This window comes from Narcine bancroftii, chromosome 3 (assembly GCF_036971445.1).
Source record: "Narcine bancroftii isolate sNarBan1 chromosome 3, sNarBan1.hap1, whole genome shotgun sequence".
NCBI classification, from domain to species: Eukaryota; Metazoa; Chordata; class Chondrichthyes; order Torpediniformes; family Narcinidae; genus Narcine; species Narcine bancroftii.
The window spans coordinates 112,788,859-112,816,224 of NC_091471.1; the positions used below are offsets into that span (position 1 = coordinate 112,788,859).

A 27,366-nucleotide genomic window follows, 5' to 3' on the forward strand; every position below is an offset into this window, starting at 1 on the left:
CTAAATTATCCCAAAATGGAACCAGTGCTGATACCATTACCATGTAAAGTTTATCAAACATTTTTTTCAATCATTACCTTTGGTTTCATCATCCAGATTTATAATTGCATACATTTCTTCCATTTCTGACAGATCGTGGATCTTTATGCTGGTGAGAAAATATATTAGGATTACTTTATCAAAAGAGAGATCTAATAAACAAACAAGGTTCCTCAGAAGAAACAAAATACTAAAGCAGCAAGTCAAAATATTTTCTAACAGCAATGGTACAGATCATGGAATATTTATAGAGGGGTTTGAACAAATTATATACAAGGCTCACCCAATTTTTGTAGTTCCTTAGAGAAATAATAAGCAGATAAATATAATTAATTTCCTAACATCCATCTAGCCTAGTGTGATAAATTCAATAATCAAAAAATGTATTGAATCTGAAACCAATGCAGAATGGAGGTCACATTTCAGATCACGTGAATGCTATCTCAATTTCAGTAAATGTGATTTAATACACAATTAAAATGGGTTTTATTTAGAGTGAAAAGTAGGGAACTAATTTGGATACTACTTTTTGAATGTAGGTCTGTGAAAGCCAGTAGCATTTATTAGTCTTTCTAATTGGATTAATGTGAATAAGTTTGTGAACTAAACATGCAACAATTTAGAATGAAAAAATAAGCACAAAGTCCTCGTGCTCCTCCAATGAAGCCACTAAATGAATATTTGTAAGTTTTAACCTTGTACATTACAGCTTCTCAAAACAAGTACAGGTTGCTTTAGATTTAAAATGTGCTTCTATTCTGCATTGGTTTCAAATTCAATACCTTTTTGATTATTGCATTTATTACACTAGACTAAGTAGCAGCTAAGAAAACAAACTTCTCAAAACAAGCACAGGTTTCTCTTGATTTGTTTCATCATTATAAAGAGAATGACAACTTTTGATTTCTTACCATTCAATGGCAATTCATATTAGCCCCCCCCCCCCCCACACTTATCCCATCAAAAGTTAAAGGTAGATTGTTGTACCTGCTAAATTAATTTTTCTGTAATATTGATCTCTTTAGGAACTTAACCCCTCATTAATTGGAAGAAACCCCATTCTCATCTCAGACTTATTACAGTCCTTTTGTGGAGTTATGAGTGAATCTTTAAATGACAGGCAGATAATCATTACTTATTTGTATGCTGTGCTAATACATTTCTTGTCAGGTGTTTCAGCATGTTGTAGGTTCTAATATTTTACAGATTTAATACAATTGTGCTTGTCATCTGGAATTTATTTTTGAATTAATTCCTATTTTATATACATCAAAATTGTATTTTACAACTGAATCAATACTAATATTTCCTTAGTGTTAAAGCATTCTGAATATTATCAATGTAGTCATAGATAGATTATCTGCTATAAATAGCTTGAAGTGTAACAACATACCAATCATCTCCACAGGAAGCAGCTTTGTTTAAGGATTGAGAGATGGCAATACTTGTCAAACTATCTTTATGATTACGGGCTTGGAATAGTTCTTGGCCAATCTCACGAATGTGTGTTGAAATTACTACAAAGTAACCTTGAGAAAAACCAATCATGATGTATCCATCACCATACCTGAAACACAAGGTATTTTCAGTATGACAAAAAGGAAAAAATAGCCATTTGACACAAAAATGAAATAAGTATAAATTGAAACCATATCAATATTTTGCAAGCATGTTGCACTTCTATTGTATATTATAGCAAATGTATTAAGAGGTTTTTTCAACATATAAACAACATGGCCTCAATCTTAACTGAAATAATAATAGCAATGGTTGAATTATAACTATTGACACCTTGATTACTCCTGTATTCCTCACAAATATAAATATAATGAATGAATTGTGTGCTCAACCTTGAATTTCTATTTTTAAACAAATGTGGCTGAAGGTTTGAGAGAAAAGGGAAAACTCTGTAATTTTGTGATTAATTTAGAAAATAGTTCACTGTGTATTTATTGCCAGCAGGGAGTACAAGATACTTAGATTGCCTTAATAATCAGACTAACATGGAAAATAAGTTAAATTAATTCAGCAACTTTTATGTTCACAGGTTGGCTGGGGCAGAGAGAACACTGTAGCCTTTAAATAATACCACCAAATCTTTGGCAATGCAACAGTGATTAATTATGCATTGCTTCCTTCCTTTACTATTTAAGTACATTCTAATTTCTATTCACTTAATTATAATCTCATCATGTAGATTAACAAACTCACCATTTGTATGATATAATGTTGCCATAGCGTTGTTGGAATTCCATTTCAATAGGATTATCAGGATCAGTCAAGTTAAACAGAAAGAGTGTTTTCTTGCCCAAAATAACACTAACCTGATAAAAAAAAAGACCAGAAAGATGACAAATTAAGTACATGACTTTTTACAAATGTACTTTTTTTATAATATTTTATTTATCATTTTAATTATATTCATCAATCAACAACTATACAAAATACAAAACATCAAGAAAACCCATCCCTCCACTCCCCTCCTTTCTGTACTAGTCCAATTTAATAGGGATAAAAAAATGAAGAGAAACAGAAAATCCCATCATCAGTGTGTACAGTAAAACACAGGGACACGATGGTATTACCATGTTAAAATCTTTACAGAGGTCTGCTGGCTAGTCAGTAGCAATCATAACCCCTATGCTGGTGCCAGTGAGGTAAATAGGGCTGCCAGATTTTTAGGAAGGTGTTATATTCCCTGCTGTATGTGACCTTTTCAAGTGGAATGTAGCTGTTTATTTCTGAAGACTATCTATCAAAGAGGAGATGGGAGTCAGATTTCCATGTTACTGCTATACATTTTCTGGCCACACACAAGGCAATTTCTGTGAATTTAATTTGAAAATTAGTTAGCAATCTACCAACACTTGTAGGAAAGGGATATTTGAAGAGAATACTTCAGAAACAGTGCCCAAGAAGAGCAGAGTGAGCTGCCTCATGACTATTGCCTGGTAGCACTCACATCTACTGTAATGAAATGCTTTCAGAGAATTGTCATGGTCATGGTCAGAATTAACATGCACCTAAGTAAAGGACTAGACCCACTACAATTCGCCTATTGTCACAATAACTCCACAGCAGACGCAATATCACTGGCTGCTCTTCATAGACTACAGCTCAGCTTTCAACACCATTAGTCCTTCAGTGCTGGTTAACAAGCTCCAAACCCTGGGCCTCTGCACCCCCCCCTCAGCAACTGGATTCTTGACATTGGAAGACCACAGTCATTACTAATTGGAAACAACCTCTCGTGCCCTCACTAACAATAAACACAGGCGAACCTCAAAGATTCACGCTTAGCCCATTGCTCTATTCATTCTACATGCATAACTGTGTGGCCAGGCACAATTCAAATGTTATCTCCAAATGTGCCGAAGATACCACTGTTGTCAGCAGAATCAGATGGCAATGAGGAAGAATACAGGAGGGATATAGATCAGCAAGTTGAGGGGTGTCATAGCAATAACCTTACATTCAACGTTAGCAAATCCAAGAAGATGATTGTGGACTTCAGAAAGAAATGAAGAAAACCTGTCAAAGGCTATACTTGGTGAAGAGTTGGAGGAGATTTGGTACGTTACTGAAGACACTTTAAAGACTTTCAAATGGAGAGCATTCTGACTGGTGGCATCAGTGCTACTACGCAATAGTCTTTGAGGCAGTTGACTCTGCTCTGGTATGGAGGTACCAACGCTCAGGTCAAGAAAAAGCTCCAGAGGGTTGTTAACTCAGCCTGCGACATCGTGGGTACCAGTCTTCACTCCATCGAGGTGTCTGAAGAAAGCAGCGTCTATCCTCAAGGATCCCCACCACCCCTCTTCACTCTGCTACCATCTGGAAAACGAGCAGCAGCACAAGGACAGTTTCTTCCCTCTGCCATCAGATTTCTGAATGAACAATGAACCACAGACACTATCTTACTTTGTTTCTTTCTTTTTCTTGCACTATTTTATTTATTTTGAAATGTAGTTTATAGAAATATTTGCACTGTAATGCTGCTGCAAAACAACAAATTTGGTGAGATGCTCATGACAATAAATTCTGATAAAACAAAAGTCATTAGACTACAGAACAGCAATGATCTATGTCTTACTCTATGTTTCTGAGATTGGATTACCTACAGCAGGCAGCACAAAGCACTGGATAAATACTACCATCAGTGTTTCTACAAAATCCTTTGAGAAATGAAACACACCCTAAAACCTCTGGCCCATGACAGCTCAAAAAAGAACATTAAGGATGGTACTGAAGTCAATGTATTAGAACACATAGAAACCCTCACAAACTAATCGTGCATCCATCCCGCCTGTGAAAGAGTCTGTGGTTCCCAGTTATTTCATCAGCAATTGTAGAACTCGTAAAAATTGGAGTGAAAGAAAACTATCTACAATTTTGAGGGACTGCCCAAGAAGGGAGCAGGAGAGGTGAGTGGAGAAGGAAACTTGTAACATATTACTCAAAATATTGTTTTGGAACAGAATACCAAAATGCTTGAGAAAATTATGATCATAAAAACATAATCAAGATCACAATAAGAATCTATCAATATTTTCAGTACTCCTGAGTTGGAAAGATAGAGAAATATACTGGGTGAGATTCTGATCTTGACTGCTACTACTCAATAAATTGAATTAAAATAAAAGCAGGTTTTGAGACAGTGAAGTAATTTTATTGTTCCTATTAATATCGTGGCAGAGGTCTAGAGATAAGAGTTTGTGCCATTCCATGTTGATACAATTTACATTAGTCAAGCCCATACTATTAAAACCCTTGAAAATAAGCAGAAGTACAAAGTTCTTCAGAAGAACAAAAATCATGATTCAGTAATTATTGGGGGTTGGGAAGGTAGAAGGAAAATTTGGAATGTGAAAAATGTGTTAAAAATTACATTAGTTCTGTCTTCTTCCTCAACAGGGCATGTTCTTTAGCATGAAGAAACTATATGAATTTTTTAAAAAAATAGCATCAAATTAATTGTTTTCCTGATGGAACTTTTTTAATATTTTATTTTGATTTTCAAAGGCTCACACAAATTAAACAAACAATATAATCTCCCTCAGCAATAGTATAAAATATAGTCATTTTTCTCTACCCCTCTCCCCCCCTACCTCCCATACCCTAATATCACAAAGTTTTTACAGATTAAACAAATACAAAAAAAAATCAGCAAAATCATAGACCGTCAAAGGAACTGAAGAAAAAACCCAAAGTAATTTGAAATAAAAGGTAAGGAACAAAATACAAGAGCTTGTCATCTGCGCCATGACCCACTTCATTTATATCAATCATTCCACGACTGGCACGGATTATTGCCTTTCTTTTATTCAGAAGGGGTATAACTATATCTGCGTGCCAATGTGCTGCAGATAGGGTTGTCATAACCTAACGAATATGTCACATTTCCTCTTTAAATTGTATGTGATTTTCTCTGGGAATAGAACTCTGTATTTCTGTATTCCATCGTGTAATAGTTGGGAGTCAGACTTCCACGTGACTGCTATACATTTCCTGACTAATGCCAAGGAGACCTTCACAAACTGAATTTGGTACTTGGACAGTTTAAAACACACATTCAGAAGGTACAATTGTGAATCCTGAAGAAAATGCACCTTTGTATTTTTTTCCAGAATGCCCCCCAGGTACACTGTACTCCCAGAAGAATTTCACCTTTGTACACAGCCAGTTTGAATGGATAAAGGTTCCAATCTCCACACTACACCTAAAGAACATTTCCAAAATTTCTGGTTTGGATTTATGTAATTTTTGTGGTGTGAGGTACAGCTGATGCAAGAAATTATATTGTACCAACCTGTACCTGGCATTAATGACTGCTGTCATCCTGTCCAGACAACAAGTCTGACCAGCTCTGCTCATAGATTGTTGTCCCCAAGTCCAACTTTCACCTTTCCTTTGTCTTATGTAAGCCTAGCTTCGGGCCCTCACTTTGGAATAGGAGATACATCATAGAAATAAACTGTGTGTATTCTCCTTTCGAATTAGAATCTCCATGTCACTAAACACAGGAAAGGCCATAGACATTCCCAAATTATCCCTCAAGAAAGATCTTAACTGAAGATAGCAGAAGAAAGTTTTATTCAACAAATCATACTTATTACTCAGCTGTTCAAATGTCATGAGTTGCCCCTGTTCATAACAATCCTTGATACACCTGATCCCTTCTGGCACCAGGTGTCCAGGATCTTATTATCCAGGGTAATAGGTATTAATTTGTTCTGGGACAAGGGCATTTTAGGAGATTACCCACCTTTCGCCTGACACATTGATTTATTTTTTGCCATGTCTGAATTACATGTTTTAATATGGAGTTATCTGTTTCCTTTGATATCAATTTAGTGCCCCACTTATATATTAAGTCTCCTGCTATCTTTTCTCCTACCATGTGAAGTCCAATTTGTGCCTAGGAAAGGGTACCAACTCCCTCATAGAGAGGAGCATAAACCTGGGCCGTCCAATGGTAATTTTTTGAAGTCTGGTAATTACAGACATCCCAGTTCGTAATCCAAAATCAATTTTTCCATGGAGACCTTAGCCACCTTATTGTTCCACTTCCTGACACAGCCACTGAGTGTTTTAAAGAAGCTCTGGGGCAATGGGATGGACAAGGACTGAAATAAATATTGTAGTCTTGGCATCACTTTAATTTTAACACAATTAACCCTGTCCAGCAAAGTTATAGTCAGGTTCTCCATCGACCAAAATCCTCCTCAATCTTCCAGAGCAAAGGGAGATAATTGTGCTTATATAAATTAAGTAACTCTTTATCTACTTTAATCCACAAATATTTGATTCCCTCTTGCTCCCATTTAAATTGGCTCCCTTGTTGATATTGTTAATAGTCCCCCTTTGTCAAGGGCATAATTTTACGCTTGTCCAGATTTACCTTGCATCGTGAAATCTTACCATAATCCTCCAGTGTAGTCCTCAGCCTGGCCAATAATCACCCTCAACTGCACCCCCCCCCCCTACCCCTGGATCCATCAAATATACTAGCACATCATCAGCAAATAAATTGATTTTATGCTCCTCCTGGCCCATTCTGAACCCCTTTATATCTGGATCCTGCTGAATGGGTTCTGCCAGCAGTTCATTAGCCAATACAGTGGGCAACCCTGCTTAATGGACCTGCCCAGTGGGAACACTTGTATTAATTTTAGCTTGAGGCTTATGATATAGCATCTTGCATCAAGGAAAATTTAAAAGAAAATAATTGTAGAATCATAATGAGACTCATACAATAGTGTGCCTATCTTTGCCACAAAACTACACTAGGCTACACTATCCAGATGTTACTCTCTTCTTGGAGCTGCATGGGTCAGTCACAACATTCAGAAAATGGTTGCAAACTCCCAACTTTCTTACATTGACAACCTCATGCCAAACATTTGGCATTGAACTGATAATATAGCACACAATGAAGATCATTATTCCAATCTCATCACATAATCAGCATTGGACCAATGGTGCAGGAGATTTTAGCACTAAGTAAAACAACTCTGTGCAGTCTCAATGCACACTCCTAAGGCACAACTTTTCTTTGTGGTCAATTCATTTAATAAAGAAAAAAATGCATGAACATTGGATTTTCCTAGAAACACACCGTGCTTTCTCCCATTGAAGTACGCTCATCAGTTTTCATCACTGAGAACTGAATATCGCTTGGTTCCGCTCTCACTGTGGTCTGTTGAAATAAAAGTGATGCAGAATAAACACAATGGAATATATCCAGAGCAAAACTGAAAATAAAAACAGGATTCAATATGGAAAAAATCCACAACAAGATAATTAGTTCATCTTCAAATATGTTGATGTACAAGGTGTAAAAGGCAACATTTCAGTTTAGGATTTCACTTGAGATGATGGTTGCATGGGCAAAGGTACATTGTCAAAAATATTCAAAAATGACTAAGAAGCCCTGATTCTGTTGTAAGATTTTGCACATTTCAATAATGAATTTCTGTGAAGATGGTTTTTGTCTGTGTAATATCGTTCGGGGCTAGGAGTATAAATAACTTCAGCGGTTTCTTTTTTTTGAATATTTTATTTTTGATTTTCATAAACTCAAAAATTCAAACAATACAATCCCTTTCAACACATATAATATAGAGAGTCTGTAATTATCCCCCCCCCACCCCACCTCCCCATCCCCCTACCCTAATACAGCTGAGAATACGATTATATAAATTACACAAATATCGGTGGGGTCAATGACCCCCTACAGAAACCTAGGGAAAAAACAAACAGGGTGACTAAATTACAAAAGGTAAATGTCCTACTTCTCTAATCCCACTCATTTCCCTGCTGGGACGGATTGTTATAGTACCCATATTTTGAAGGGGGAGTAGTCAAATCTGCATACCAATGTATTTCAAATAAGGTTGCCACACCCTAACGAATGTACCATATTTCCTTCTTAGGTTGTATGTGATTTTCTCCAAGGGAATGCAATTCTGTATTTCCATATTCCATTGTGTGGTATTTAATTGGCATTTGGATTTCCACATAACTGCTATACACTTCCTGGCTACCGACAAGGTAGCCAACTAAATTTGGTATTTGGACAGTCTAAAATTCATGTCCCCAATATCGCCCAGAAGGTACAACTCGGGATCCTGTGGAAATTCCACTTTTGTAATTTTTTTCAGGATGTTCCCCAGGTCCTCCCAGGTGGAGTGAACAAAGGTTCCAATCTCCATACCTAAAGCACATTTCCAAAATTTCTGGCTTTTTGTAATTTTTGTGGTGTGAGGTACAGCTGGTACAAGAACTTGTATTGCACCAACCTGTAACTGGTATTGATGACTCCAGTCACACTGTCCAGACACAGGCACTTTAGCAGTTTCTTTAACAATTTCAAGGATGATATAGTTAAAATAATACTTTATGGTTTGAGACATAGGCATCTATAACTTTAAGAGGATAAATAAATGGAAATGATTGAGTTAGACTGATTCCTGTATTTTCATTAAAATAATTCAGTTAAGTCTAATGTAGATTATGATAAATTCAGAACATTTATCACACTGTAATACATGCAATTTTCAGTCTTCAATTATATCTCAGAAATTCCCAACAAATAAATTTCATTCAAAAATTCTGCAGTCTTTTAAAATTAACCTATTTGAAAAAGGTCACTAGTTTTAACACAACCTCAATTGACAAAACAATACTATAATGTGTTCTCTCTATTACCTGTCTAATGGTATCTCCCTCCTGATTGCTAACAGTTATTGCCTTGTCTTCACTACCCAACGCAAGCAGATTCTGGGAACTCCAGCAACCACAAGTGATACGTTTTGTATGTTTCCCTACGGAAATGGATCAGAAAATGTAGTTTAGATCAAGGGATCTTAAATTTTTAGAACAAAAGCGCAGGGAACATAACTGTTGCTGACACCTCTGTGCAAAGGAAACAAAGGGGAAATCAATAGTATTAAAACCGAAATACAGAAAATGTTATTAGCAGATGAAGCAGCTTCAGAATCAATGCTTCAGGTCAAGTATCCTTCATCAACCACTCCTCTTCTCACAGCACTTTCCCATGCAATCACAGATGACACTTACTATTCTTTTATTTCTTCTCTTCCAGGCTTCAAACAGGAAAGCAGCAATTCACGTACATTTTCCACAATTCTGCTTATCAGAACAGGTGTGTAGGGGCAACTCTGAGCTTCCAGTAACTAGTTCCTTTAATTCCCTATCTAGGTTCATTTTGAAGTCCACCCTCCTTTATTGCTCCAAGAATTCCTAATGTAATCTTGAGGAATTGCAGCTCATTGTCTTGCAAGACACAAAACAAAAATGGCAATGCTGCAGGAGTTGGTTCAATGGCAGCGCTGTTGCTGGTACGGACAAGGGGAGAGCGAGGAGCAGAGACAAAGTGCTACCCCTGAGGTCCTACCACTAGTTCCTACTGATGATGGCTCCATACAGGCTTTAAACATCCTGTTAAAGGAGCCAATGGTGTTTTATATAAAATCCTGTGACTGCAAGGACTGGGCCCCAAGATGGTGGCACCTGTGATAGGCAGCAGCCATGAGGAGTTGCAGACTCCAGGGGAGCAAGCAGGAGACTGGGATAGGGCACAAGTAATGGCAAGAATACCTCCTTGTTGAGGAGAAGCAGAGGCGACAATCCTAAGGACAGTGACCATGGTAGCAGACCAATGAGGGTCTCTGCAGCTAAAGGACACACACAGGCAGCAAGCTGTTGGCAACTTGCAAATGAGGAATCCACACATCACAAGCCACTAGCAATTGAAGTCAAATAACTCACACCAGGCTGCGGGCTTTTGGAGACCTCCTCATGACCGGGATTTGAGAGGATGCTAAGGACAAGGAAGGGTCTTGAAGGGCCCTGGGCACTGAAGGCTTACTTACCATGTCAGAGGTTTGGATTTGGGCTCAGTTTGCCAATGGTTTGAATTGAACTGAAGTCTTGTGTGGCTGCAAAAGCTGCGGGAATGATGTTGGTGAATCCACCAACACAATGACTCTGGGTGGGGGCAATTTCCCTTTTTGCTTTTCTTTCTCTGACTTTTAGGGATGTAATATTATATGTTTTTTTAACATGACATAAGTAGTATCTGATCATATTGCAGCCTTTGAAACTTGATACTGAATCTGGTTGACCCAGTTCATTCATTTGCTTGACGTACCCCAGTCATCTATCCATACTCTCCCATATTTAACCCAATACTTCTCAATAACATTCCATCAATTGTACAAATTTCAGATTCAGAATTATTGTCATGAACACCATGAAATATGTTGTTTTATGGCAGCATTACATGTGCAAATATTGCTAGAAATTACATTAAAAAATAAATTAGTGCAGAAGAGAAAGTGAGGTTGTGTCTGTGGTCCATTGTCCATTAAGAAATCTGATGGCTGAGGGGAAGAAATTGTTTTTGTGTGCTGGGTGTTTGTCTTCAGGCTCCTGTACCTCCTTCCATGACCTGGATGGTGAGGGTACTTGAGAACAGAGGCTGCCTGCTTAAGATACCACCTCTTGTAGATGTCCTTGATGGAGTGAAAAATGCCCATGATGGTGCTGGTTGAGTTCACAACTCTCTGCAGTCTTTTCCTGTCCTGTGCATTGGCACCTCCACACCAGTCCAGATGCAACCTGTCAGGATGCTCTTCATGGTGGAAATATGAAAGAGTCTTTGGTGCCATAACAAATTTCCTAAAACCTCATGTAGTAGAGCTATAGGCGAGCTTTCTTTGTGAATGATCTTCAGAGATGATGACACCTAAGAATTTGAAGTGCTTAACACTTTTCACTGCTGACCCCACGATGACAATTGTTTTGTGTTCTCCTGATTTCCTCCACCTGAAGACAACAATCAGCTCCTTAATTTTGCTAATGTTGAGTGCAAGGTTGTTGTGACACCACTCAACTAGCTGTTCTATATCCCTTCTGCATGCTTTCTCATTTCAGTCTGTGATTCTGTCAATAACCATGTTGGTTATTGAGGGATTGAAAATGTTTATGAACACTCCAGCTAATTGGTTGGCACATTTTCAGTACCTTGGCAGGTATGCCATCAGTGACTGATGCCTTGCAAGGGTTCACCTTCTTGAAGGATGTTCTGACATTGTCCTCAGAGACAGATATCACTGGGTAAATTAATGTTGTGTCCTTGGTGCTGCTATGTATGTTGCCAAAAGATTACATTCTTGAAGCTTATGATGAGTTTATTGGTGTAAAAGCCCAAAGATGGCTCAGTGTTCACTGTACTTCTCCATCCTACTCCTGCAAACGATTCACACATCTTTTCACTTGTTAGGAAGGTGTAACAGTGACTGCATTTCCTCAGAAGACCGAAGCAGGCAAGGCTACCAGCCTCCATCATGTCAATCTTCTATAGGAGCTCTATTGAGTGTGACTTAGCCAGCTGCATCACAATGTGGTATGATTGCTGCAGAGAAATGGATCGGAGATCAATCCACAGGATCATAAGAGTGGCAAAGTGGATCACTGGAGTTTTCTTCGCCCCCCCTCAACGTAATCTACTGGGATCATCATCTGAGGATGGCATGCAAAATCATTGAGGACCCCTGCCACTCCACATACAGCATATTTCAGGAAAGAAATACAGAAGTATCAGAGCCAGCAGGCTGAGGAACATCTTCCCACAGGAAATGAGAATGCTGAATGACCAAAGGAATTGCTAACACTAACCATCTGAGACTCTCATTTTATGAAACAATATTTATTTATTTGTATATGTGAATCTTTGTCCTGCATATGTATTGTTTATCATTATGTGTGTAATGTCTGATTGTGTGTCTGTATGTTTTTCACCATGGATCGGAGAATGCTGTTTTGTCAGATTGTACTTGTGTATTCAGATGACAATAAACTTGATGATTTTATTTATGCTTCCAGTCCTACTCTGTGTTGATGCAACGTATCAACTGAAATGTTAACTCTGTTTTTCTCTGCACAAATGCTGTGTGTTCTGAGAGTTTATATTTCAGATTTCTAGCATCTACAATATTTTTGCTTTTTCCCCTCTTAATTCAGAACTTTGCTTGAAATCCATTTCTGTGCAAACCAATTCTTCATTCACTGGAGAGCTTGAGGAGAACAAAGGAATAGAAGCAGGAGTAGGCCCTTAAGGCCAGACTCAGCTCCACTTACCTTCCTGTTGTAAATACACTTAATTCCCCTACTATTCAAAAATCTTTCTTTCTATATTTCATTGGGCAGAGAATTCCACAGTCATTACTTTCTAGGAGAAACATTTCGTCTTCATTTTGGTCTTAAATCTACTCCCCCAAATCATGAGATGATGCCTCCTAGTTCTAGTAAAACATAAAGATCTGGAGACACTGTGGTTGAAGTAAAAACACACAATGCTGGAGAAACCCAGCAGCTCAAACAGTGTCCTTTATATAGCAAAGGAAAAAATACATGATTGACTTTTTGGGCTTCATCAAGATATGGAAAAATGTTGGCAGGCATCTGAGCAAAAGAATATGGAGGAAGGAATGGTCATAAGGGCAGGAGGTGATAGGTGGAGAAGGGAGGGAGGATGGTTAGGTGAAAGGAAGGGGAAGGGAGGGAGAAGAACTGGAAAGGAGAAAGGAAGGAGGGAGGGGGAAAGAGGAGAGCAGGTTAGCAGAAACCAGAAAAAAAAAATGCCATCTGGTTAGAGAGTGTGCAGACATAAAATTAGGTGTTGTTCCTCCAATTTGCGGGTGATCTTGGTGGGATAGCACATAAGGCCATGGATAGACATGTGAGTATGGGAATGTGACACAGAACTGAAATAGTTAGCTACTGGGAGATCTCTGTCACTGTTGCAGCAGAGCAAAGGTCCTCTGTCTTTCCAATGTCAAGAAGGCCACAAAGGGAGCACCGGATGCAGTAAATCAGTCCTGCTGCTTCACTTGAAAGGCCTGTTTGGGGCCCCAGTCCATGGGGAAGGTGCTGGAAATGGGTTGGGGGGGTGGAGATGAGTGCATAAGGGAGCAGACCCCACGGAAGGCAGAGAGGGGAGGAGAGGGGAAGATGTGTTTGGCAAGATGGATCCTTTTGTAAATGCAAGAAATTTCAGAGGATAATGTGTTGGATGTGGAGTCTGGTTTGGTTGGTAGGCGAGGATAAGGGACTTGATGTTTGTTGCATCTGGGGCGGGGGGGCAAGGTAGATATACTGAAGGAAGAGTTAAGGGGTCTTCACCTTCTCCACCTATCACCTCCTGCCCTTGCGACCACACCTGCCCCCTTACTCTTTTGCTTCAATGCCTATCGACATTTTTCCATACCTCGATGAAAGGCTCAAGCTCTAAACATTTGTTACGCATTTTTACCTTGTTACGAATCCTAAGGACCACAAAACTCAGCAGCAATAGACATTCACCAAGACAAGTAGTTACTTAAGCAAAAGTTGTTTTTAATGATCTTTAAACATGAAAACAGAATAAACTTCAACTTATCTCTATTAACTTAACTAACCCAAATTAACCCCCCTTCTAATTCTAAGTGCACGTGTATGTAATGTGTGTGTAAATTTAAGAAAAGTTCTTTGGTTCACAGTTCAATCTCACTTCTCATTCTTCCAAGTTCTCTGGTTGCAGGCAATTCTTATACTGTGCACAGAATTTAACATGTATAAAGTTCACCAGGCTTTGGTGCTCGAAAGGTCAATGTTTACCACTCGGGAAGGTTCTTTGTAGGTTTGCAGAGAGAGATTTGTTGTTCCAGAATTTCCGCAACTGAGGTATCACCTCAATGTCTTGCTGATAAAACTTGACCCATCAGGGTTCTCCAGATAATAACCTCTTTCTTTAAGGCTACCACAGAGTTCCTTTCTTTTCCACTTATTCCAAGAGAAACATCCAACAGATAGCACTTCCAGCCATCCGCCACTCTGGAGCTTCTGTTTCAGTTCCAACAAGATTCTCTTGCTTGCTTCACCTGTGACTTTCTCCATCTCAGATTCCAACTGCCAGCCAGTTGTCCTTCTCTTCTCACTTGCAAAAACCCCCTCCTTCTCCAGCAAACAGTAGGAGTCAGTCTTCTGCTCCCATCTGTGGTTTTTAGGTAAACAAGAACCCAGAAGTGACCTTTGAGTGAGCACTTTGCAGAAAGGTCAGTAGTCTTGTAAAAATGTTCAACGCAGACAACCTGTCTCTAGTCCATTCATTTCATGACATAATTTCAATTAGCACCTACATGTGAAATGTGCATAGCATTCTCCATAGTTTCTGTAAAGTCACTGAATATGAATTCTTCAGTATTTCAAATAAGATCTGTTTTAAAATGTATCCTACTCTAATTTTCCAATTTATCTCCCAAATATTCCATCACAACCTTTGCCAAATAAAGGATTCTCCTAGTTCTAGTATCACTTGCCAGTGGAAACAACCTTATTACATCGAGCTTATCTATTCCTTTCATAATTTATTTTGTTTGTATCATCCTTTCAGTCATAATCAAATCTCATATATGAGGAAATGCTAAGTGAAGGGGTGTAAATAAAAAAGTTACCACAGAATTTGATATTAAACCAGTTACAACCAGCCTCAGTTTAACTAGCCATATAATTTTGAAACATTTCAAAAGACATGGGTATATAATTTTTTAAATAAATATAAAACACAGTTCACATTTTACTCACCAAGGACTGGGATTTTACGGGAAGTCTGTAAGTTATAGACAAGCAGATTTCCTTTGGCTGTTCCAACAGCAAGCTGTGATCCTGCTTTTGACCACAGCAGAAATGACATCTGGTCCCTGGAAAAATACATCATAACTAAGAATAATAAACAGACAAAGATTTCATATTGTGGATAATCAAAGCATATTTTGCTTTGCATGGAAAAAATTTTCAGAGTCCACAATAGCAATCTGTGGAAGAAACTAAATTGGACAGTTCTTAGACAGATCTAATAACAAATGTCTACTTTCAAAATATAACACTAAGATTTTGTTTAGAATTTAAAATGCAATTAACAGAAATAATATGTAAAAGAGCAAAAAAAATCCGTTGGAGCTGTGGGTCAGACAACAACTGCAGAAGCAAAGAGATCATAAATATTGCTGGTCAAGACCCTGCAAAAGAACATACAGACATAAAATAAATTGAAATGAAGTAGCTCCTAATCTATTACAGTATTAACAATTCTAATTCAACTTCATTTATTCTTAAGCCTAAATTGAAGTTATACAGTATTAATTATCTTTTGAAATTCTAATTAGTTAATTTTCCTTCTGAAAGAGAACATCCTGCAATTGATACAATAAACTGAAATATTATTTCAACATTACTAATGATGTAGAAGTTTCTATGTATTTTGGCCATCATTTCCTAAGTTGGATATTATATGTAAACTATACTATGTTTTGAATTAAATTAAAAATCTTACAGTTCCTCATCTCCACTTCCCAGCTGTCATCTTCAATGGACCAAGTCATGATGGAGCCATTTCTGCTCTCCAATAACTACTCTAAATCTCAGCAACCACCTTCCCAATCAGGCATTCTGCACAGCAGAATGAGGCATGAAGTTACTTTCTTTGTTTCAGACATTTGGAAACAGCTGAAAATATATTTAAAAATTAACAATAAATTTATTTAAAAGCTCTCTAATTAAACTCTAGAAATTATTTTACAGAATGCCCAAATTTATGCACATAGAGAGAAGTCAGAGCAAAGATGAAAGTCGAAAATGTGATAGAATATTTGTAGGTGTATTTGGGAGATAAATTGGTAAAATTAGAGTAGTTTACATAGATAAACACATTTTAAAACAGATCTTATTTGAAATACTGAAGACTTCATATTCAGTGACTTTACAGAAACTATGGAGAATCCTATGCACATTTCACATATAGGTGCTAATTGAAATGATGTCAAGAAATTAATGGACTGGAGACAGGTCATCTGTGTTGAACATTTTTACAAGACTTCTGACCTTTCTGCAAAGTGCTCACTCAAAGGTCACTTCTGGGTTCTTGTTTACCTAAAAACCACAGATGGGAGCAGAAGACTGACTCCTACTGTTTGCTGGAGAAGGAGGGGGTTTTTGCAAGTGAGAAGAGAAGGACAACTGGCTGGCAGTTGGAATCTGAGATGGAGAAAGTCACAGGTGAAGCAAGCAAGAGAATCTTGTTGGAATTGAAACAGAAGCTCCAGAGTAGCGGATGGCTGGAAGTGCTATCTGTCGGATGTTTCTCTTGGAATAAGTGGAAAAGAAAGGAACTCTGTGGTAGCCTTAAAGAAAGAGGTTATTATCTGGAGAACCCTGATGGTTCAAGTTTCATTAGCAAGACATTGAGGCGACTAATGGTGGTACCTCAGTTGTGGAAATTCTGGAACAACAAATCTCTCTCTGCAAACCTACAAAGAACCTTCCTGAGTGGTAAACATTGACTTTTTAAGCACCAAAGCCTGGTGAACTTTATACATGTTAAATTCTATGCACAGTATAAAAATTGCCTGCAACCAGAGAACTTGGAAGAATGAAAAGTGAGATTGAACTGTGAACCAAAGAACTTTTCTTAAATTTACACACACGTGTAAATTTACACGTGTGCTTAGAATTAGAAGGGGTTAAGTTGGGTTAGTTAATAGAGATAAGTTAAAGTTTATTCTATTTTCATGTTTAAAGATAATTAAAAACAACTTTTGCTTAAGTAACTACTTGTCTTGGTGAATGTCTATCGCTGCTGGGTTTTGGGGTCCTTTGGGCTTGTAACAAAAATCATTTGGCAGACCTCATGAAAGTTAGTTGGTGATTTTTCAAAGAACTACAAACTTGAAGTCAGTAATGCTCTTACATATTATTTTCAAAATATAATCTGTACATTCATTTAATGGAGTACCAAACCACTGTGGTACAGTCATGCAGGAACCACACTTAATTTGCAAAGGGCTTAACAAATCTTGGAGAATAAATAATCTGGAGGAAGGGACCCAATTTGTTGATGGCACTAAAACTGTGTAGACGACATAGAGAATCTGCAGGTGCGCACACACACACCCCCACCCACCCCTAATATATATTTAAGCATGTATGTCTGTTCTCCATGCAAATCAATATTGAACACTCTAAAAATGTCCAAGGAGGTTCAGTTGGGGTAACATTTGATGCTGAATGGTCATGACCACAATGAATTTAACCTTTAAGGTCATATGAAGTTCAAAAGTGTGTTTTGACCAGCTTGTACTGACTTGCATTTCTGTTTATTATACCGTAGCAACTGTGTTGCAGTGCGAAATAAAGAATGAGAAAATGATCAGACACAGTCAAGATCAAATTCAACAAAAGTAATTAACTCAGTCACGCACAGCATTTAAAACTCCGAGCATTCCAAATGTCATCATCGCATTGTGACGCCACTGCATTGTGGTGTCACAATGTCACTCAGAACCTTCTGAGCCGGTTTGATTAAGCCTCCAGTAAGCAGCTACATGCCCCTCTCCCCACCTACCAGAACTGCCAATAGGAGGCTAAAACCTCTGGCATCATTACTGTCCACCACTCTTGGGCGGTCATCTGTGCATTTGCATCAGGGTTCGTGGCAAGGGCTGATCAAGGTCGAGATGTGCGGGCTTTAGTTGATCATCATAAATGTCTCTGAATGCCCCCAAATGTCCAATACACAAGTTGAACAATTGTTTCATAGCAATCTGAAGGGGCCCTCATATGGCCTCTGTAAGGATGGCCTGTGTGCACCTCTTAGCACAAACACACAGTCTTGGAGTTCCTTTGGTAGGAAGGGTGTTGTTGTTTCATGCCTTGACGTGGGAATTGAGGCCAATTTTCCAAGCCACTCCCATGGTCTGCTTAAGACTTCAGTTGTTAGCACCTCCTGTCCACGTTCTGTGGGCACAAATTCCCCAGGTACAATGAGCGGGGCCGATGAGTTGAGATCCTCCTTGGGTTCCATTCTTATTCCCAGGAGGATTCAGGGCACTTCGTCCGCCCAATCAGGTCTCTGGAGGTGGGCCATCAGTGCAGCCTTGGAACCTATGGAACTGCTCCACTAGGCCATTCTACTGCAGGTGGGAGGCTGTCTTGTGGTGGAGCTGTATTCCCTGCAGTCGCATCAAAATGTCCCAGAGTGTGGAGTAAACTGTGGGCCTCTGTCGGAGGAGACATGTGTGGGTAGGCCAAAAGGATGATGGATAAAATTGGTTCCTTAGAGCGGACAAATGTGTGCGGAGCCAAATGAGATGGGGGAGATATTGAATGAGTTCTTCTCTTTGGTATTCACTAGGGAAAATGATATGGAATAGTGTAGGATAATAGAAGCAAAAGGGGTGATAATAGGAAATGTAGGGATTAAGAAAGAGGGGGTATTTTAATTTTTGAGGCATATAAAGGTGGATAAGTCTCTGGGTCCCGACAGAATTTTCCCCAGGACCTTGAGAGAAGTCAGGAAGGAAATAGTGGAGGCTCTAACAGTAATTTTTCAACAGTCACTAGAAGGGGGCATGGTACAGCAGGATTGGCGTGTCGCAAATGTGGTTCCTCTATTTAAAAAGGACTCCAGGTGTAGGCCCAGCAATTATAGGCCAGTAAGTTTGACATCGGTGGTCGGTAAACTATTGGAAAGTATTCTTAGTGATATTATGTATAAGTATCTAGAGATACTTGGAAATATGAATTAGGAGGTTTACAGGTTCCAAATTTTCAAAATTATTATAAAGCAGCACAATTAAAATTTATTAATAGAATGTTTGATTTGGAAAAATCATTGGTATGGGTAAATATTGAATTGTCTCAAATTGGTGAGAAGAAGATGGATGGATTATTTTATTTATAAATGGAATTCTAAGTTATGTAATTATAATTCACCTATTTTGACACATTTAATGGAATTATGGAATAAAATAAATGATGTAATAGGTGCACAAGGGAAAATTTCAAGTAAGACACCTTTATATCAGAATGCTTTTTCCTTTTATGCTTAATAATCAGTTTTTGAAATTATGGGACCAAAAAGGAATTAAATTTGTACAAGATTGTTATGAAGCAGGCTATTTCATTTCCTTTCAAAGAATGAAATAAAAATATGAAATACCACTAAAATACTCTTTTTTGTTATTATCAAATTAAATCTTTATTTTTGCATAATTTTGGACATACTTTATGGTTATCAAGACAATCTAAATTTGAAATTTTACTTATGAATGGTGGGAAGAAGGGATTTAATTCTAAAGCTAGAGGAGTAGCGGTATTAATAAAAAGTCTACCAATTGAAATATTGGATGTAATATTATGGAGTCCAGAGGACCCCAAAAACCAGCAGCAATAGATATGCACCACAACACAGTGTTACTTAGACAAAAGTTGTTTTTAATTATATTTGAACAAGAAAGCAGAAATAAACTTTAATTTAACCTGCCTAACTACTTAATCCCCCCCCTCAAATACTAAGCGCAGGTGTGTGTAATGTATATTTAAGATTAGAAAAGTTCTTTGGATCACAATTCAATCTCACTGGTTGCAGGCAATTCTTGTAATGTACAGAGAAGTTAGCATTAACAAAGTTCACTAGTCTTTGGTACTTAATGGTTACCACTCAGGCAAATGGTTACCACTCGGAGGGTTATGCTGGTTTTCAGAGAGCGATTCCTTTTCCAGGACATCCACAACTGATTCCTCCTCAATCAGTCTTACTGACGAAATTTGCCCTCTTCAGGGTTCTCCAGATTATCCTCTTTCTTTCAGGTCACCTTTCAGATCGCCAGTCTTCTCCTTTAACCAGGCAGCCTTCCAAAGTTTTCCAGCTTTGTCCTTCTGGAAATAATTTCTGTGACTCCTTTCTCTGTTTCACACCCTCCCTCTCTGAGAGCAAAACATTTCCCCTCTGCCCGAAAAGATCACATGCTCTCCCAGGCAAGCTGCTGTCAATACTTTGTTGCCTCCTGCAAATATTCTGTGTTTTAAAATGTGTGTGTGCAAGCTGTTTTAACAATTCCTCCCAAACCATCTCTAAATACTCTGTCACAGAAATGACTGATAAAGTGGGGAGGTATGTGATGATAAATTGCAAAACATATTCTGAATATTGGACTTTGATGAATGTATATGCACTGAATGTAGATGATGGAAAATTTATACATGATGCTTTTATGCAGTTAGCTAATGCAAAATGGAAAATAATTATGGGAGGAGACTAATTTTACCTTTGATTCCAAGTTGGATAGATCAGGAGGAATCATGGTTAAAAATAAGGTGACAAAGGATGTGAAAAATTTTATGAATGAATGAAATGAAACTTGTTGGAGGATTGTTGGAGGAAGATGCATCTTGATATGAGGGATTATTCATTTTATTCTTATAGGCATAAGACATATGTTTTTAAATCGTCTCTCAACTCCAGCCAAGAGTTCATAGTATTGAATATCAGGTCTGATCATTCATCTTTAGTTATGTCAGTTTTACTGGAGGAGGAGCAAAATATAGGTTAAAGATGGAGGTTTAATGCAGCATAATTGAAAAGATTTTTGTGACTTTATAAGGCAACAGATAAAAAATTTTATGGACCTAAATGAACATTCTATAACTAACAAGTTTGTGTTATGGGATTCTTTGAAGGCTTATTTAAGAGGACAAACTTTAAAAAAGAATACATGTCTGAAGTTAATTCTTTGGAAAAGGAAATAATAAAGATGGAAAAAGAATTGTGAAATCAAGGGAATGATGAGCAAAGGAAAATGTTAGATTTAAAGAAATTGAAGCTTAATACAATACAAACATATAGAGTAGAAAGGGTTACAAGACAAACCCAACAAAAATATTATGAATTGGGAGATAAAGCACAAAGTTTTAGCATGCCAATTGAAGATTGAATAAGTATCGAGAACAAAAGTAGTTGTAAAAGAAGATTCTGGTAATCTTACTTATAAAACACAAGGTATTAATGATCTGTTTATGAAATTCTATAAGAAATTCTATAAATCGGAATCTCTGAAGTATGGGGATAAAATAGACAAATATTTGTCCAAATTTTACCACAGTTAAGCATAGAAGAGAAGACAGAGTTAACAAATCCATTTACAGTGACAGAATTATATGATATATTGATGTTTTTATCAAATAATAAGGCTCCAGGGGAGGATGGTTTCTCTCTGGAGTTTTATAAAAAATTTAAAGAGCTATTAATTCTGTTATTTATGGGATTGTTAGATCAACTGGAAGATCTTTGGGACTTATCTGAGTTGCTTAAAATTGGGTTAATAACAGTTATTCCAGAAAAAGGGAAGGACCCTTTGCTTCCATTTTCATACAGACCCATTTCATTATTGAATACTGATTATAAAATTTTGTCCAAACTCATAGCTAATAGATTAGCTAAATGTTTACCTAAATTTATTAATATGGACCATATAGGTTTTAATAAAAATAGATCAGCTGATAATATTGTTAGATTTTTAAGTTTAATAGATACAACTCAGAAAAGAAAAATACCATCAATGGCCTTAGCTTTAGATGCAGAAAAGGTGTTTAATAGATTAGAATGGGATTATTTATTTAAAGTACTGAAGGCTTTTGGAATTCCAACATATTTTATAAATTCAATAAGACCATTATATAATTCTTCAAAAGCTAAGGTGATTACAAATAGGCAAATATCAAAATCTTTTTTGTTGGAAAAATTATCAAGACAAGGATGTTCATTATCTCCTTTTTTTATTTGCTTTAGCTATAGAACATTTAGCTGAGGTGATTGGAAATGATAATTAGATTGAGGGCTTTAAGATACATGATATAGAACTTTTTGCAGATGATGTAATATTATATCTTACAAACCCTAAAGCTCATTTCAAAAGGTTGGCAGAGTATGGGCAAGTATCAGGTTACAAAGTAAATATTGATAAAAGTGAACTGATGCCAATGATTGAGACAGACTATTCTCAAGTTAATAAAAGGACATAATTTAAATGGCAGACTGGTACAATTAAATTATTTAGGAATTAATGTTGATAAGAATTTAAATAATTTATTTAAATTAAACTACATACCTTTATTGAGAAAAATTAAAGAAGATTTATTAAGGTGGAAAGATTGCCTATTTCTTTAATAGGAAGGATTAATTGTGTGAAGATGAATATCTTTCCTAGAATATAATACCTTTTTCAATCTTTACCGATTTTTGTACCAATAACGTTTTTTTCAGGATTTAAATGAAAGTGTAAGAAGATTTATTTGGAGGGATAAAACAACATGGATGACATTGGAAAAATTAACATGGAAATGTGATCAAGGGGGACTTTGATTGTCTAATTTTAAATATTATTATAAAGTGGTTCAACTTAGATTTTTGTCCTCTTGTTATTTGCAAATTGAAATAAGTAAAATAGGAGAAAGTAATTTTGAACACATTTTATGTAAATGCAATAAGGGGTTATTAAAAGGAAAATTTTGAAGCATATACTTCAAATATAAGTATGGAACAGAGTACATGTAGAAAGAGGAATGAAGAATTATCAATTGGCTAAAATAATATTAAATATTAATTCCTTTTACAGTTAATAATCATTATTTCGATGTTTGGTATAATTGTGGAATAAAAAATAAGGGATTGTTTTTTGTTTTTTTTTAACATTTGATCAATTGAAAGATAAGTATAATATACTAAATAATACTATTTTTTTCTTATCAACTTAAATCATATTTAAAAAGAAAATTTTAAATTGCCAGAACAAATTCTATTTGAATATCTAATAACGGATATGTTTATTGAAAGATTTATTACTAATATGTATATCAAATTACTATTCAGAAAATGGATTTATTTAAATCCAAATCTAGATGGGAAAAAAATATACAGTGTAACAATATTAATATTTGGGGAGAATTTATAAGATTTAGAGTAGGTCACATATATACACACATTTTAAAACAGATCTTATTTGAAAGACTGAAGATCTCTGGAGAATGTAAGCACCTTTCACAAGTAGGTGTTAATTGAACTGACGTCATAAAATGCTTGATCATTTTCTTGCTGGAGTCATGCTGTCTATCAGTACCCTTTCTGCAGAGTGCACAGAAAGGTCAATCTTGGGTTATTTACCTAAGATAACAACAGGTGGGAGCAGAAGGAAGAACTCCTGTTGTTTGCTGGAGAAGGTGGGGGTTTTGCAAGGCATGAGTCACATGCTCTCTTTGGAGTTTCAGTTGGAAAAGAGAGAGTAGAGTTAACAGCTCAGTCAGTCAGTGTGTAGGACACTGACAAGTAACTGAAAAGTGCAATCCAGGAAAAACTGTTTGAAATGGATGAAAGCAAGTTCCAGAGCAGTAGATGGCTGGAAGTGCTATCTGTCTGATGTTTCTCTTGAAATAGAGGAAGGAATGGAACTCTGTGGTAGCTTCAAGAAAGAGGTTACCATCTTGAAGACTATGATGGGGCAAGTTTCATCAGCGAGACCCTGAGGTGACTAGTGGTGGTACCTCGGTTGTGGAAATCCTGGAGCAACAAATATCTCTCTCTGCAAACCCTACAAGAACCTTCCTGAGCGGTAAACATTTACCTTTCAAGCATCAAGCCTGGTGAACTTTATACATGCTAAATTCTGTGCACAGTATGGTGATTGCCTGCAACCAGAGAACTTGGAAGAAGAAGAACCGAGATTGAACTGTGAACCAAAGAACTTTTCTTAAATACACATTACATACACATGCGCTTAGACTTAGAAGGGGGTAATTTGGGTTGGTATATAGTTAAGTATAAGTATAGAGTTAAGTTAAAGTTTGATTCTATTTTCATGTTTGAAGTTGATTAAAAATAACTTTTGTTTTGAAAGCCATTTGTCTTGGTGAATGTCTATTGCTGCTGGGTTTTGGGGTCCTTTGGGCTCATAACAGGTTCAAGACAAAGTATGGTCAAAATTATACTATGAAAGTGTAACTAATACAATACTGTTAGATATCAAATAGTACAATTTAATTTTTTTACATCAATTATATTTTATACTCCAAATTGCATGCACTTCATTCAAATTGTTCTGATCAATGTTTTAGTTGTAAAAAAGTAGGTTCTTTCTTGCATGCAATCTGGCAATGTGAAAAGGTAGATAGGTTTTGGAAGGATATAAGTATTTTATTAGGATGAGTTTTTAAGATGAAAAAATTTTGAAGGATTCCAGAGTATTTTTATTGGGAGATATTTACCAATTGAAGTTAGATATTTATTAAAAGAAGTTTTTAAATGTAGCAATAGCAAAGAAATCTATAGCTGTAACATGGAAATCTGGTGATATTGTGGGTTTGCATATATGGCGAATGGAATTATTAAATTGTATACCATTAGAGAGAATAACATATAATTTACAAAATCAACCAGAAAATTTTGGAGATTTTGAAACCCTACATGGATTTTATTGCTATGACTTTACCACGTCCCATCCAACCTGCCCTAATTAGTTATGGTTTGATTGTTATGTAAACTGCAATTAATTAATTAAAAGATATAGGTTTATTAGACAGGCTTTTCCTTTTCTTTTTTTCCCTACTTTTTTGGGGAGGGAGGGGGATGGGTGGGGGGGAGAAAATATATAAAAATTGTATTATTTTTGTGTCATATTATAATTTTCATGTTATGGATAAATACTGTAAATGTTTTGACATAAATGGAAAATAAAATTTTCAAAAAAAAGTGATGTCATTTCTACATGGTCAAACTAAATGTATAGAAATAACCTTGAATAAAATCTGAAATATGCACTTTAATTAAATGTGAATTATTTGATTACAAATGTAAAACTGTGTAGCTCTCTGGTAAATAAAGGAAAAAAAGTGTCTTTGTCTTGAACATTATGTAAGAGACTATATTTTATATATCACTATGTTTTATATATTGCACACACACACACACACACATCTATACAAGTATAATAAATCCCAAGGATCTGGCAGATGTAGTTGAACATTAGTAAATGGTACATCACCCACATTGGAAGGAAAAATGTTAAATTGGATTATTAGTTGAATGTTGAAAATTTTTTCACACTGTTGTCTAATGAGTCCAAGTAGTACATGAATCGCAAAAACTTAGTTTGCAAGTGCAGAAGGTAATCAACGTGGCAAATAAGAAGTTGCTCTTCATTGCTAGAGGGTTTGAATTTATGAGCAAAAAGGATCTACTGCAACCATACCTAGAGTACTGTGTCTTAGTCAGAGGATAGTAGTGGAGAGGTGTTACTCTGACTGGAGTAGGATCACCAGTGGTGTTTCACAAGAATCAGTGCTGTGTCTGCTGCTGTTGCGATTGTTAAATGATCTGGATGAAAATGTAGGTGGTTTGATTGGTAATATTGCTGACAACATGAAAATTATTGGAGATATGGACAGTGAGAAAAGTTGTCAAAGTATACAGCAGGCTATAATCATTGGAATTTAATCTGGACAAGTGTAAATGCAAATTGCATTTTGGGAGATCAAATACAGGAGGAAAATATACTGTAAATGGCACAGGATGCTTAGGAATATTGATGTACAGGGATCTTGGAGTGTGATGAAGCGCTCGATCCAGTGATTACTGGGGAATGCAGAGGTGGAGAGGGTGAGCAAATACAAGTTCTTGGGAGTCACTATCTCAGAGAATTTTTCCTGGACCCAACACACAAATGGCATTGAGAAGAAAGCACGTCAATGCCTCTACTTCCTCAGGAGTTTGCAGAAATTTAGTATGACATCAGAAACTAACTGCCAAATTTCTACAGATGTGTGGTGGCAAGTGTGTTGAGTGGTTGCATCACGGTTTGGTATGGGTACACCAATACCTCTGAGTGGAAAGCCCTGAGTGGACACAACCCAGGAATCTATATGGGTAGAACTGAGGAATAGCAAGGGGCGGAAAACGTTAGTGGGGGTGGTATATAGGCCTCCAAATAGTAGTGTAGAGGTGAGGGAAGGCATTAAAAGAGAAATTAGAAAAGCGTGCAATAAGGGAACAGCTGTCATCATGGGAGACTTTAATTTGCATATAGATTGGACTAGTCAAATTGGTAAAAATACAGAGGAGGAGGAATTCCTTGAATGTTTACGGGACAGTTATCTAGACCAATATGTCGAGGAACCAACTCGGGAGCAGGCCATTGTTGTGTGAGGCCCTTTGGGTAGGAGCGATCACAATATGATCGAATTCTCACTCGACATGGAGAGTGATGAGATTAAAACCGAGACTAAGGTCCTGAATTTAAATAAAGGGAATTATGATGGTATGAGACGGGAGTTGAATAAGATTGATTGGGTGGTGTTTATGGGGGAGTTGACTGTGGATAGACAATGGAAAGCATTCACAGATCTAAAGGAGAAATTGCAAAAATCGTTTATACCGGTTTGGCATAATAAACCAAAAAAGGTGACTCAACCGTGAATAACAAGGGAAATTAGAGACAGCATTGGGTCCAAAGAGAGAGCATATCAATTGGCCAAAAAAAGTACCGCAACCGAAGACTGGGAGCAGTTCAAGATGCAGCAAAGGAGGACAAAGGGATTAATCAAGAGAGCAAAAATAAATTACGAAAGTAAGCTTGCGGCAAATATAAAAACCGACTGCAAAAGCTTTTATAAATATCAAGAGGAAAAGATTGGTGAAATCCAGAGTAGGTCCTTTGCAGTCGGAATCAGGGGAATATATAATGGGGAATAAGGAAATGGCAGACCAATTAAATTCTTACTTTAGTTCTGTTTTTACAAGAGAGGATACAAATAACCTCCCAAGGATGTTGGGAAACAGAGACTAATGCAAGGGAGGAACTGAAAGAAATCAGTATCTCTAAGGACATGGTCTTGGGGAAATTGATGGGATTGAAGGCAGATAAATCCCAAGGGCCTGAT

At 36.9% G+C, this 27,366-nt stretch overlaps 1 protein-coding gene across 10 annotated transcripts in view; it reads right to left on the reverse strand.

The window, feature by feature from the left end:
• The window catches only part of wdr19 (WD repeat domain 19), a 184,735-nt gene that overhangs the window by 120,534 nt on the left and 36,835 nt on the right, over positions 1-27,366 (reverse strand). For 7 of the 10 annotated variants that reach the window (XR_011353628.1, XR_011353629.1, XM_069924914.1 and 4 more), the window contains 6 exons: positions 15,190-15,305; positions 9,250-9,365; positions 7,658-7,738; positions 2,251-2,363; positions 1,433-1,606; positions 78-148 (listed from right to left, as the gene is read on the reverse strand). Coding sequence is in view for 8 of the 10 variants with exons in the window: in XM_069924914.1 (XP_069781015.1) it covers positions 78-148; positions 1,433-1,606; positions 2,251-2,363; positions 7,658-7,738; positions 9,250-9,365; positions 15,190-15,305 (671 nt within the window). In the remaining 2 variants the exon portion in view is untranslated. Of the gene's footprint in view, positions 1-77; positions 149-1,432; positions 1,607-2,250; positions 2,364-7,657; positions 7,739-9,249; positions 9,366-15,189; positions 15,306-15,937; positions 16,057-27,366 lie in introns of those variants that run through there. The other 3 variants (XM_069924917.1, XM_069924918.1, XM_069924912.1) reach the window with 3 other exon arrangements.